Source organism: Seriola aureovittata, chromosome 12 (genome assembly GCF_021018895.1).
Source record: "Seriola aureovittata isolate HTS-2021-v1 ecotype China chromosome 12, ASM2101889v1, whole genome shotgun sequence".
NCBI classification, from domain to species: Eukaryota; Metazoa; Chordata; class Actinopteri; order Carangiformes; family Carangidae; genus Seriola; species Seriola aureovittata.
The window spans coordinates 21,848,313-21,863,149 of NC_079375.1; the positions used below are offsets into that span (position 1 = coordinate 21,848,313).

Below are 14,837 nucleotides of genomic sequence, written 5' to 3' on the forward strand. Positions count from 1 at the left end.
TTGACATTTTTATGCTTTACTATTCTATGACGTTTTTATGGCTTACTATACTATGACATTTATTAACATTTTTATGCCTTATTATACTATGACGATTTTTGACGTTATTATGCCTTACTATACTATGACCTCTTTTTAAATTTTTTATGACTCAATATAATACGACGTTTTTTGACGTTTTTTTGCCTTACTATACTATGATGCTATCATGGCTCACTATACTATGACATTTTTTGACGTTTTTATGCCTTATTAGACTATGACTTTTTTTGACATTTTTATGCCTTATTATACTATGACGTTTTTTGAAATTTTTATGCCTTATTATACTATGACGTTTTTTGACATTTTTATGACTTACTATACTATGACGTTTTTACGGCTTACTATACTATGACATTTTTTGACGTTTTTATGACTTACTATACTATGACGTTTTTTGACATTTTTAGGCCTTACTATAGTATGACGTTTTTTGACGTTTTTATGCGTTACTATACTATGACATTTTTTGACGTTTTACGGCTTACTATACTATGACGTTTTTATGGCTTACTATACTATGACATTTTTTTCACGTTTTTATGCCTTATTATACTATGACGTTTTTTGACATTTTTATGGCTTATTATACTATGACGTTTTTTGACATTTTTAGGCCTTACTATACTATGACGTTTATTGACATTTTTATGGCTTCCTATACTATGACGTTTTTTGACATTTTTATGCCTTATTATATTATGACGTTTTTTGACATTTTTATGCCTTACTATACTATGACGTTTTTATGGCTTACTATACTATGACGTTTTACGGCTTACTATACTATGACGTTTTACGGCTTACTATACTATGACGTTTTTTGACATTTTTATGCCTTATTATACTATGACAATTTTGACCTTTTCGTGCCTTACTATATGATGACATTTTTAGGCCTTACTATACTATGACGTTTTTTGACGTTTTTATGGCTTCCTATACTATGACGTTTTTTGACATTTTTATGCCTTATTATACTATGACAATTTTGACCTTTTCGTGCCTTACTATATGATGACATTTTTAGGCCTTACTATACTATGACGTTTTTTGACGTTTTTATGGCTTACTATACTATGACATTTATTAACATTTTTATGCCTTATTATACTATGACGTTTTTTTACATTTTTTATGACTCAATATAATACGACGTTTTTTGACGTTTTTTTGCCTTACTATACTATGATGCTATCATGGCTCACTATACTATGACATTTTTTGACGTTTTTATGCCTTATTAGACTATGACGTTTTTATAGCTTCCTATACTATGACGTTTTTTGACATTTTTATGGCTTATTATACAATGACGTTTTTTGACATTTTTATGCTTTACTATTCTATGACGTTTTTATGGCTTACTATACTATGACATTTATTAACATTTTTATGCCTTATTATACTATGACGATTTTTGACCTTTTTATGCCTTACTATACTATGACCTCTTTTTAAATTTTTTATGACTCAATATAATACGACGTTTTTTGACGTTTTTTTGCCTTACTATACTATGATGCTATCATGGCTCACTATACTATGACATTTTTTGACGTTTTTATGCCTTATTAGACTATGACTTTTTTTGACATTTTTATGCCTTATTATACTATGACGTTTTTTGAAATTTTTATGCCTTATTATACTATGACGTTATTTGACATTTTTATGACTTACTATACTATGACGTTTTTACGGCTTACTATACTATGACATTTTTTGACGTTTTTATGACTTACTATACTATGACGTTTTTTGACATTTTTAGGCCTTACTATAGTATGACGTTTTTTGACGTTTTTATGCGTTACTATACTATGACATTTTTTGACGTTTTACGGCTTACTATACTATGACGCTATCATGGCTCACTATACTATGACATTTTTTTCACGTTTTTATGCCTTATTATACTATGACGTTTTTTGACATTTTTATGGCTTATTATACTATGACGTTTTTTGACATTTTTAGGCCTTACTATACTATGACGTTTTTATGGCTTCCTATACTATGACGTTTTTTTGACATTTTTATGCCTTATTATATTATGACGTTTTTTGACATTTTTATGCCTTACTATACTATGACGTATTATGGCTTACTATACTATGACGTTTTTACGGCTTACTATACTATGACGTTTTCACGGCTTCCTATACTATGACGTTTTTTGACATTTTTATGCCTTATTATACTATGACAATTTTGACCTTTTCGTGCCTTACTATATGATGACATTTTTAGGCCTTACTATACTATGACGTTTTTTGACGTTTTTATGGCTTCCTATACTATGACGTTTTTTGACATTTTTATGCCTTATTATACTATGACAATTTTGACCTTTTCGTGCCTTACTATATGATGACATTTTTAGGCCTTACTATACTATGACGTTTTTTGACGTTTTTATGGCTTACTATACTATGACATTTATTAACATTTTTATGCTTATTATACTATGACGTTTTTTTACATTTTTATGACTCAATATAATACGACGTTTTTTGACGTTTTTTTGCCTTACTATACTATGATGCTATCATGGCTCACTATACTATGACATTTTTTGACGTTTTTATGCCTTATTAGACTATGACTTTTTTTGACATTTTTATGCCTTACTATACTATGACGTTTTTACGGCTTACTATACTATGACGTTTTTCGGCTTACTATACTATGACTTTTATTGACGTTTTTATGCCTTACTATACTATGACGTCTTTTGACATTTTTATTAACATACTATACTATCATGTTTTTTGAAATTTTTATGCCTTACATACTATAACGTGTTTATGCCTTACTATACTATCATGTTTTTATGATTTATCATACTATGGCCTTTTTTCTATGATTTTATGCCTTACTATGCTATGACGTTTTTTTTTTGTGCAAATGTGTTCTCTCAAATATTGGTAGGGACACTTCTGTGCTCCCAAAATATATATAGGGACATGTCCGTACTGTCCATATGCAAACTTCAGCCCTCGATTTGAATTATGATAAAATGAATCGTCCCATTTAAATGAATAAACTAAAACTAAAACTGACTGTTGTTTTTCACACTCAAAGTTATCTTGACTGATACAATACCATATTTCTCCTAACAGATTTGTCATCTGTGTCGTTGGGCACAACTGCAACGTTGCAGTCCTACACACCAGGAGAGATGGACAGAGAAAAGTCAGACTTCAGCAAAAAGGTCCAGCACATTTTTATTTTACTCACAGGATCCACAGGGGTGATGAAAACAGACTAATCTTCCTTTTACTTCCATTTGAGCAATAAAAATAAAGCACCAAAAGAAAGAATATCTCAATCTCAGTGGAGACAAAGATTAATTCCAGCACAGCATCACATGGCAGACTGCTTTAGTTTCACAACACATGATCACAGATGACTGGCAGTTAGCATCATGCTACGTTAGTTGCTAAAGGCCCTACTGCCAAAAGTGGGGAATTATAGGATTAGGCCACTGCAGTCCATAAAACCCTTCCCTCTGAACTTTTCACCCAGTGGTTTGTGTGCGCTTCCTTTTATGTGCAGATAGCAATCCATTAAATCACACAGTAACTAAATCACTAGCAGTCTCATATCAGTGACCGCTAGCTGTTGAGGACAATGATTGTCACTTTGTCAAAGTGAGGACTTTGAACACACACAACTCTGCTAATTCACAGAGGAATTTCAACAAGCCAGAGCCTGACAGAGCAGTCTGAGGGGAGGGAAAGGTTTACAGGAGCATTCAGAGCACAGAGTAGGGGGCGTTTTCTTGATCCGTTTTGTTCTTCACTTTACCCCACTTTTTTCTCTGCGTTGGATTCAATGGGGTGTAGACACTGAGGAAGAGAGAACAATGTGGAAAGCAACAGTGTTTGTGTTCCTGTTGCTAAACATGGATATGCAGGTGAATGGTGCTGATAAGACGAGAGGGTCTGCTGCAGGAAAGTCCGGGCCAGAGGAAAAGACAAAGACAAAAGAGGCTGAAGCCAGTGACACCATTCTTGCAAATGACACTGCTCCTTCTTCTTCTTCTTCTTCTTCTTCTTCTTCTTCTTTCTTGGGTAACTTGCTGGTGGTACCCATGGATGGAAGTCACTGGGTGGGTATGAAGGCCATTGCCCAAGAAATGGGTCGCCGTGGACACCGGGTCACCGTGGTGATACCAGAGGTCAGCATACGGATGGGTCCAGGGAAATACTACGACACTGTGATCCATCCTGTTCCTTATGACCGGGCTTATGTTGATTCTGTGATGTCCGCACATAAAGACATGATGCAAAAATCTTCACAGTCATTCATGGAGAGGACAAAGAAACGATTCTCCCACATTCTGAAAATTATAGACTTAATCCATGGAACTGCAGAGAGTCTACTGTTCAATGACAGTCTCATCTCACATCTGGCACAGCAGGTGAGTGCAAACACAAAGGCTGAACATCAGGATTAACTCTAAAAATACAAAACAATCGCCTTGCACTTCTTTTCTGAATTTGTGTGAGATTTATTGGGACTGTGTCTATTACTCTGGATGTGTTTTTTGGGCTATTGCTGTGTTTGATTGCACTGTACTGTACTATACTATGACATTTTTTGACGTTTTTAGGACTTATTATACTATGAGGTTTTTTGACATTTTTATGCCTTATTATACTATGATATTTTTTGACATTTTTATGCCTTACTATACTATGACGTTTTTACGGCTTACTATACTATGACGTTTTTACGCCTTACTATACTATGATATTTTTTGAAATTTTTATGCCTTACTATACTATGACATTTTATGGCTTACTATACTATGACGTTTTTTGACATTTTTATGCCTTATTATACTATGATATTTTTTGAAATTTTTATGCCTTACTATACTATGACATTTTATGGCTTACTGTACTATGACGTTTTTACAGCTTACTATACTATGACATTTTTTGACGTTTTTATGCCTTACTATACTATGACGTTTTTTGACATTTTTATGCTTTACTATATCATGACGTTTTTTGACATTTTTATGCCTTATTATACTATCACGTTTTTATGGCTTCCTATTCTATGACGTTTTTTGACATTTTTATGCCTTACTATACTATGACGTTTTTATGGCTTCCTATACTATGACGTTTTTTGACATTTTTATGCCTTATTATACTATGACGTTTTTATGGCTTATTATACTATGACAATTTTGACATTTTTATGCTTTACTATATCATGACGTTTTTTGACATTTTTATGCCTTATTATACTATCACGTTTTTATGGCTTCCTATTCTATGACGTTTTTTGACATTTTTATGCCTTATTATACTATGACGTTTTTTGACATTTTTATGCCTTATTATACTATGACGTTTTTATGGCTTATTATACTATGACAATTTTGACATTTTTATGCTTATTATACTATGATATTTTTTGAAATTTTTATGCCTTACTATGCTATGACGTTTTTTTGACGTTTTTTGACATTTTTATGCCTTACTATACTATGACGCTATCATGGCTCACTATACTATGACATTTTTTGACGTTTTTTTGACGTTTTTATGCCTTATTATACTTTGACGTTTTTTGACATTTTTATGCCTTACTATACTATGACGTTTTTATGGCTTACTATACTATGACATTTATTAACATTTTTATGCCTTATTATAGTATGACGATTTTTGACGTTTTTATGCCTTATTATACTTTGACGTTTTTTGACATTTTTATGCCTTACTATACTATGACGTTTTTATAGCTTCCTATACTATGACGTTTATTGACATTTTTATGGCTTATTATACTATGACGTTTTTTGACATTTTTATGCCTTACTATACTATGACGTTTTTATGGCTTACTATACTATGACATTTATTAACATTTTTATGCCTTATTATACTATGACGTTTTTTGACATTTTTATGCCTTATTATACTATGACGTTTTTTGACATTTTTATGCCTTATTATACTATCACGTTTTTATGGCTTCCTATTCTATGACGTTTTTTGACATTTTTATGCCTTATTATACTATGACAATTTTGACCTTTTTATGCCTTACTATATTATGACGTTTTTATGACTTACTATACTATGACGTTTTTTGACATTTTTATGCGTTACTATACTATGACATTTTTTGACGTTTTTACGGCTTACTATACTATGACGCTATCATGGCTCACTATACTATGACATTTTTTGACGTTTTTATGCCTTATTATACTTTGACGTTTTTTGACATTTTTATGCCTTACTATACTATGACGTTTTTATGGCTTACTATACTATGATATTTATTAACATTTTTATGCCTTATTATAGTATGACGATTTTTGACCTTTTTATGCCTTATTATACTTTGACGTTTTTTGACATTTTTATGCCTTACTATACTATGACGTTTTTATAGCTTCCTATACTATGACGTTTATTGACATTTTTATGGCTTATTATACTATGACGTTTTTTGACATTTTTATGCCTTACTATACTATGACGTTTTTATGGCTTACTATACTATGACATTTATTAACATTTTTATGCCTTATTATACTATGACGTTTTTTGACATTTTTATGCCTTATTATACTATGACGTTTTTTGACATTTTTATGCCTTATTATACTATGACGTTTTTATGGCTTCCTATACCATGACGTTTTTTGACATTTTTATGCCTTATTATACTATGACGTTTTTATGGCTTCCTATTCTATGACGTTTTTTGACATTTTTATGCCTTATTATACTATGACAATTTTGACATTTTTATGGCTTACTATACTATGACGTTTTTTGACATTTTTATGCCTTATTATACTATGACAATTTTGACCTTTTTATGCCTTACTATACTATGACGTTTTTATGGCTTCCTATACTATGACGTTTTTTGACATTTTTATGCCTTACTATACTATGACGTTTTTATGGCTTACAATACTATGACGTTTTTACGGCTTACTATACTATGACATTATTTTACGTTTTTATGACTTACTATACTATGACGTTTTTATGACTTACTATAGTATGACGTTTTTTGACATTTTTATGCCTTACTATACTATGACGTTTTATGGCTTACTATACTATGACGTTTTTACAGCTTACTATACTATGACATTATTTTACGTTTTTATGACTTATTATACTATGACAATTTTGACATTTTTATGCTTTACTATATCATGACGTTTTTTGACATTTTTATGCCTTATTATACTATCACGTTTTTATGGCTTCCTATTCTATGACGTTTTTTGACATTTTTATGCCTTATTATACTATGACAATTTTGACCTTTTTATGCCTTACTATATTATGACGTTTTTATGACTTACTATACTATGACGTTTTTATGACTTACTATACTATGACGTTTTTTGACATTTTTATGCGTTACTATACTATGACATTTTTTGACGTTTTTACGGCTTACTATACTATGACGCTATCATGGCTCACTATACTATGACATTTTTTGACGTTTTTATGCCTTATTATACTTTGACGTTTTTTGACATTTTTATGCCTTACTATACTATGACGTTTTTATGGCTTACTATACTATGATATTTATTAACATTTTTATGCCTTATTATAGTATGACGATTTTTGACCTTTTTATGCCTTATTATACTTTGACGTTTTTTGACATTTTTATGCCTTACTATACTATGACGTTTTTATAGCTTCCTATACTATGACGTTTATTGACATTTTTATGGCTTATTATACTATGACGTTTTTTGACATTTTTATGCCTTACTATACTATGACGTTTTTATGGCTTACTATACTATGACATTTATTAACATTTTTATGCCTTATTATACTATGACGTTTTTTGACATTTTTATGCCTTATTATACTATGACGTTTTTTGACATTTTTATGCCTTATTATACTATGACGTTTTTATGGCTTCCTATACCATGACGTTTTTTGACATTTTTATGCCTTATTATACTATGACGTTTTTATGGCTTCCTATTCTATGACGTTTTTTGACATTTTTATGCCTTATTATACTATGACGTTTTTATGGCTTCCTATTCTATGACGTTTTTTGACATTTTTATGCCTTATTATACTATGACAATTTTGACCTTTTTATGCCTTACTATACTATGACGTTTTTATGGCTTCCTATACTATGACGTTTTTTGACATTTTTATGCCTTACTATACTATGACGTTTTATGGCTTACAATACTATGACGTTTTTACGGCTTACTATACTATGACATTATTTTACGTTTTTATGACTTACTATACTATGACGTTTTTATGACTTACTATAGTATGACGTTTTTTGACATTTTTATGCCTTACTATACTATGACGTTTTATGGCTTACTATACTATGACGTTTTTACGGCTTACTATACTATGACATTATTTTACGTTTTTATGACTTATTATACTATGACGTTTTTATGACTTACTATACTATGAGATTTTTTGACATTTTTATGCCTTATTATACTATAACGTTTTTTGACGTTTTTATGACTTACTATACTATGAGGTTTTTTTACATTTTTATGCTTTACTATACTATGATGTTTTTTGACGTTTTTATGGCTTCCTAAACCATGACGTTTTTTGACATTTTTATGCCTTATTATACTATGACGTTTTTATGGCTTCCTATTCTATGACGTTTTTTGACATTTTTATGCCTTATTATACTATGACGTATTATGGCTTACTATACTATGACGTTTTTACGGCTTACTATACTATGACGTTTTCACGGCTTACTATACTATGACATTTTTTGACGTTTTTATGACTTACTATACTATGAGGTTTTTTGACATTTTTATGCTTTACTATACTATGACGTGTTTTGACATTTTTATGCCTTATTATACTATGACGTTTTTATGGCTTCCTATACTATGACGTTTTTTGACATTTTTATGCCTTATTATACTATGAAGTTTTTATGGCTTCCTATTCTATGACGTTTTTTCACATTTTTATGCCTTATTATACTATGACAATTTTGACCTTTTTATGCCTTATTATACTATGACGTATTATGGCTTACTATACTATGACGTTTTTGAGGCTTACTATACTATGACGTTTTTACGGCTTACTATACTATGAGATTTTTTGTCGTTTTACGACATATACGTCATATAGACGACTTACTATACTATGAGGTTTTTTACATTTTTATGCCTTATTATACTATGACATTTTTTGACATTTTTATGACTTAATATAATGTGACTTTTTTTGACGTTTTTATGCCTTACTAAGTTGTTTATGTGACTGTGAACAAACCCTGACGTGGTCGTGAGATAAGTTCTGTGACACAAATTTTGTATTGCAGAGTAACTATAGCTGTCCCATACATACGAAGTACAGTATTCTCTGAAATGTAATGAAGTTGAAAGTACTCTCTTTGCTTTTTTGATAACTTGCTTGAAAAAATGAATGAGAGAGAAGGATAGTGGGAGCTGACATGCATCCTTTATTCTGTATGAGCTACAGATGAGAATATGAAGGAGAAGAAACAGTGAATTTTCTTAATTACTACTCAGATACTACAGAAGATTCATCCCTCTTTTTCCTCCCCTCCTTCTTACTCTTTTACTCTGCAGGGCTTTGATGCCGTGTTGACAGACCCCATGGTGCCCACAGGCTCATTAATAGCTCGGAAATTAGGTGAGTTCTGATCCACTGGGATTATCTGTGTGCTTGTACATCTGCACATTTTCTCACCTCTCATTGCTAAATCATTTCAGGTATCCCCACTATTAATTTGTTGAGAGGTATTCCATTTTCCATGGATGTGAGGTCTGCAGGCTGCCCCTCCCCACCCTCGTATGTACCTCGCTTCTTCACCGGATACTCAGATAAAATGAGCTTCAAGGAGAGAGTTGTCAACACTTTGGTGAGCATTTATAGGCACATATACACGGGCAGATGCATGCATAAAGAATGAATGTGTTTTTATTGTGTAAAATGACTATTTCTGAGACGTTGGCACTGAAGCGCCTTGCCTAGATTAACATGCCACTATCAAACTGGCCAGAGCCATTCAGTTTGGCCAATGTAACAGAACCCCTTGGTGCCTGTGTCCCTGCTTTACTGCACATTTAAAGTCATGTAGTTCATGGTGGCCCAGTTAAACCTGGACTACATTACTGAATGCATGTGACCTCAGTTTAATCACTGTTACAATTTAACTCATAAAACTAAAATTAAACTCTTTACCAATCATCAACACCTTTCGCTGTGCATTTGTTTATTGTCCTGTGATACCTCTGACCCACAGGTAGCTTTACTGGAGCCGCTGCTCTCCCGACTTCTGTACTGGCGCTTTGACCAAATGGCCTATCAGTTCCTGGGAGAGGAGGTGGGCGTAGCTGAAGTACTGTCAGACTCTGCTATCTGGCTGCTGAGGTAACATGTACAAAGGTTGTATATTGATGTTTGGGAGAAGAATACACAACAGAAGAAGAACCTACACACACATATACTATTACAATAAAAGGCTAGGAATATAATGTGAATGCATATATTTACTTTCACAAAGTCCTACTGACTTTTATGCCACTGAATCTCACTGAAAGAAAGATTTAAAAAGTCTCTGTCTCATATTCAGCTGAATATTGTGATACTGTGTTTAAATAGGATTGACTTGATACTGGAGTTCCCGCGCCCTCTCATGCCTAATATGGTACTAGTTGGTGGCATCAACTGCAATGTGAGAAATCCTCTGTCTGAGGTAAGAGCTCTGAGTGTTTCTGATCTGGAAAAATGTATCAACATTTTGATTTTATTTCACTTCTTCATCACTTCACCTGATTGATTTCAATGCAAAAACACAGAGGGATGAATATGGAAAGGGAAATAAATTCAAACCCCTACAATGGGTTTGTGTTTTTGCAGGATTTGGAGTCCTGGGTGTCAGGAGAGCATGGGTTTGTGGTGTTCACTCTGGGCACTATGGTGTCAGATCTGCCAGAGGAGAAGACCTCCATCTTCCTAGAGGCCTTCAGACAGATTCCACAGAAGGTAAAGGAATATATATGAACAAATGAATGAAAATGATAAGATTCTATATCACAAGACACAGTTAAAACATCAATAAATGACTCTTTGTGTCTTTTGATAGGTGATATGGAGATACACTGGGCAGGTTCCTGACAATGTCCCAGAAAATGTGAAGATGATGGGATGGGTGCCTCAGAACGACCTACTAGGTCTGTGTGTCTATCTCACATATATAACAGCTGACATCTTGCAGTAATTGCACGTTCAACTAACTTTGTGTGTTTGCATGTTAGCACATCCTGGAGCTCGGGCTTTCATTACTCACGCTGGCTCACACGGTATCTTTGAGGGACTGTGTCATGCTGTTCCCATGGTGATGATGCCAATAGGGGCGGACCAACATCACAATGCAGAGAGGCTGGCGAATAAGGGAGCAGGAGTCGTGGTGGATATTTTTTCCATCACAACTGAAAGCCTCCTTCAGGGACTGAATGAGGTCCTACATGACATCAGGTGAGGGGTCTGAGCATCACTTGCATCAGTTTTGGGATCTGCTTTTGATACCATCATATTCTGGTGATTCTTAAACTCTCCTGGTCTGTTTGTGTGTGTCCAGGTATAAAGAAAATGTGCAGAAGCTGTCAGCTCTCCATAAAGACCGGCCAGTTGAGCCACTCGACCTATCAGTGTACTGGACAGAGTATGTGATGCGCCACAAAGGGGCTAAACATCTTAAACCTGCTGGCATTGAACTCAACTGGATCCAGTACTTCTGCCTGGATGTAATAGCACTACTAGCTAGCGTAGTTCTGATTTTTGGCATTTTGATAGTAAAATGCATTAAATCATGCTTCCGCAAACTGAGCAGGAAAAGGAAACGGGACTAGCATGGTGCTACCTTTGCACCTTCAGGTTGTGCAATAACACAGATTAAGACAATGCTGAGTTTTTAATCTCACACAGGAGTGTTTGTAAACGGTTCGTTAACAGTGTTTGTATGGGGAGATTAAAAACTCGTGATTGTCTTTCAAACATTAAAACAAAGTCATTCAACTGTTGATGATTTAAAGGTGTGAAAAGGTGTAAGAATCAGTGAGGCCATCTAGTGATCAAAAAGACATTTAATAAACAGAAAAATACATAATATTATTATACTCCATTATGGTCTTGAGGACAATGGTGAGTATTAATGGCCACCCTTCTTCGGAGGGAACAGGGCGTACTCTACAGCCAGAGCAACAGTAAAGGCAGCAAAGCCCCACTTGAATCCTTTCAGCAGAACATCTGACAGAGTCACGGCGCGAGCGAAGCCGCCTGAGTATCTCCATGCCTCATTACTACAACGACAGTAGAGAAATATGTGTCAGGAATCAAACTGGATACATAATGAAGTCAACTATATCTCATGTGAGTAAAAATACTGACCGTGCCCATGGGTCCTTCAGGCCCCTGGCTGCCAGCCTCTGCTGTGTGAACTCCAGTGGTGTCCCCTGTGCCTTCCACTGCCGCCAGTCTGGCATGGACAGCTTGCTGTGGCCGTGGTCACCTCCCATACTGAAAACAGATACATATACAAGTGTTTTGATTTTGTTTTGGCCCTTAGCTTTGAACTAGTTGTACTGTGTCAGGAGTCAGGAGTTATCAAAACTGGAGTCCAGTCAATGAAGCTTTGGGTCTGCCGTTCACAAGAAGCATCTGCGGATGTTAAACATGCCTCACAAAAGAGAAATCTCATGAGACCTATGATCTATAATTGTTGATCTGCATGAAGCTGGAAAGGGTTAGATAGTAGTATCAAAGAGTTTAAATATTTATCAGTCCAGACAAACTATAAATGTTTATAATAATAATAATAATGTTAGTTCTGTAGCTACTCTTCCATCATAAAAGCTTAAAGGAATCATTGGAGCCGATTAACGTCTCTGTTCAAATGCAAGTCACTGAACCATGAAGGTACACCACAGAAGAAGCCTCTGCTCTCCAAAAAAAAATATCCGATACATGCCTGAAGTTTGCAAAAGAACATCTTGGCACTCCATAACAGCACTACTGAGAAAATGTCTTACGGACTGATGATGAAACGAAGGTTAAATTGTTTAAGAAGAACATGCAGCACTATGTATGATGTAAAAAGGACACTACATACTAACACGAAAACATCATCCCAAAGGTCAAGTATGATGGAGGGAGCATCATGATTTGGGGCTTTGCTGCCTCTGGGCCTGGACAGCTCGACATCATCGAGGGGAAAATGAATTCCCAACTTTATCAAAGTCTCTTAGAGGATAATGTCAGGGTGGCTGTTGTTCACCTGCTGAAGCTCAGTAGAAGGAAGGTGATGCAGCAGCACAATGACCCTAAATAGGGATGTCCCGATTGATCGGCTGCCAATCGACCGATTTTCATTAAAAACTGTTTTATAAAGTGTGTGAGACTGATATGATGTACGCCATCAGCACTGCATGGAACAATAAAATTTCTACAATTTGAATGCAGCCTGTATCCGACTTGAAATCCTGTTATTCTTTAGTTTGCATGATGCAACTGAGTTAATGTTCTGACTACTGAGACATATTGCCTTTTATTTATTGAACTATTTGTACTCTTTAGCCCATTGAATAAGCATTTTTTTCTTGTCTTAATAATTGTTATTAACAATTTATAATCATTAATTCACATAAATTAAGATAACTAATTAATTATTACATTGGGTAATTCACTTGTCCTTACAATAGGATACTTGTTGCTTTGCTACTTGGGAGTTTTTTGTACTGCTCCGTTGAACAACGTTAACGCATGTTGTTGCCTGAATAAGGATGATTTTTTTCGGTCCTTTAATTAGGTTACGCCGGAGCCTGTAGGAGGTCCCAGTACAATACAAAGCTAAGCAGACAGAAAGACCCCTGATCAAGCTTCAAACCCGAATGAAGAGAAGCATTCCCACCAGATATTAAAGATGCTAAAGTTTACATGTTACACTTGTACGTTATTGAACATCTGACACGTCTGAACATAAGTTAACAATGAATGGCTATCTGAAACTAATCGCTGTCATTGATCATTTAGTTAACTTGTCGACCAAAAAAAAAAAAAACGATCTGATTATCGGAGTGATTAAAGTGCAGACACACTCCTGTGTGGTGGAGGTAGACAGTGTTTCCTCAGCTAGCGTTACGTTAGCTCAGCTAGCTACGTTTCATGAATACAATTGCTGCGTTTGTTCGACGACGCATTATTTGACTTACATCCTCATGTGTGTAAAGATAGTGTTGCCATCCAATGTGATACAGCTGCAAAATGTGCCATGAAAATGTAAGTTATTGTGAAGAAAACATAGCGTACCTGAATGGTTTGTTGTGACCTCTGCTGCTGGACTAACGCTTACGACGGATAGCAAGCGTTTGCGGCATAATGACGGCACGGCGTGCGGGCCAAAATACCAAAGCGTCTTTTTGAGAAGGCGTTTTGACATTTTCCTTTAGTGAAAAACAAAATAAAACCAGTACAGCAATTTAGTGCATATATATATATATATGAATAAACATGAATATATATGCTCATTTATTATGTAATATCAGCCTGATCTTTTATGCAAACGATAAGACAGTATCTGTGTCAACATTACAAAATTATACACAATGTTAATAATGTACAATTAAGAATACATATTTAAGTATTTATTTCTGATCAGGACAGCCAAAGATAACTTGACTCTTTCTTAATGTTTATACTTTTTAAAATATCAAGCCTGTA

General features: G+C 34.2%; 2 protein-coding genes across 2 annotated transcripts; one reads left to right on the plus strand and one right to left on the minus strand.

Annotated features, from left to right (window-relative positions):
- Positions 1-3,259: 3,259 nt before the first annotated feature.
- On the plus strand, positions 3,260-12,142 carry LOC130179337 (UDP-glucuronosyltransferase 1A1-like). Its single transcript, XM_056392243.1, has 9 exons — positions 3,260-4,471; positions 9,686-9,749; positions 9,830-9,978; positions 10,363-10,490; positions 10,722-10,815; positions 10,980-11,105; positions 11,206-11,293; positions 11,378-11,597; positions 11,701-12,142. Exons 1-9 carry the CDS (start codon positions 3,914-3,916, stop codon positions 11,969-11,971), a joined length of 1,698 nt encoding a protein of 565 aa, XP_056248218.1. The 5' UTR covers positions 3,260-3,913; the 3' UTR covers positions 11,972-12,142.
- Positions 12,143-12,187: 45 nt separating this feature from the next.
- Positions 12,188-14,517, minus strand: ndufb3 (NADH:ubiquinone oxidoreductase subunit B3). Its single transcript, XM_056392246.1, has 3 exons — positions 14,427-14,517; positions 12,510-12,638; positions 12,188-12,421 (listed from the first exon to the last, which is right to left on the minus strand). The coding sequence occupies exons 2-3, from the start codon at positions 12,635-12,637 to the stop codon at positions 12,271-12,273; spliced, it is 279 nt and encodes a 92-aa protein (XP_056248221.1). The 5' UTR covers position 12,638; positions 14,427-14,517; the 3' UTR covers positions 12,188-12,270.
- Positions 14,518-14,837: the final 320 nt, after the last annotated feature.

Bases quoted from the DNA above. Each gene is read 5' to 3' on its own strand.
- LOC130179337 (XM_056392243.1), top strand. From the start codon at position 3,914: ATGTGGAAAGCAACAGTGTTTGTGTTCCTGTTGCTAAACATGGATATG. The intron at 9,750-9,829 runs GTGAGTTCTGAT...AAATCATTTCAG, and splicing joins ATTAATAGCTCGGAAATTAG to GTATCCCCACTATTAATTTG. The intron at 11,598-11,700 runs GTGAGGGGTCTG...GTGTGTGTCCAG, and splicing joins GAGGTCCTACATGACATCAG to GTATAAAGAAAATGTGCAGA.
- ndufb3 (XM_056392246.1), bottom strand. From the start codon at position 12,637: ATGGGAGGTGACCACGGCCACAGCAAGCTGTCCATGCCAGACTGGCGG. The intron at 12,422-12,509 runs GTCAGTATTTTT...CTGTCGTTGTAG, and splicing joins CTGAAGGACCCATGGGCACG to TAATGAGGCATGGAGATACT.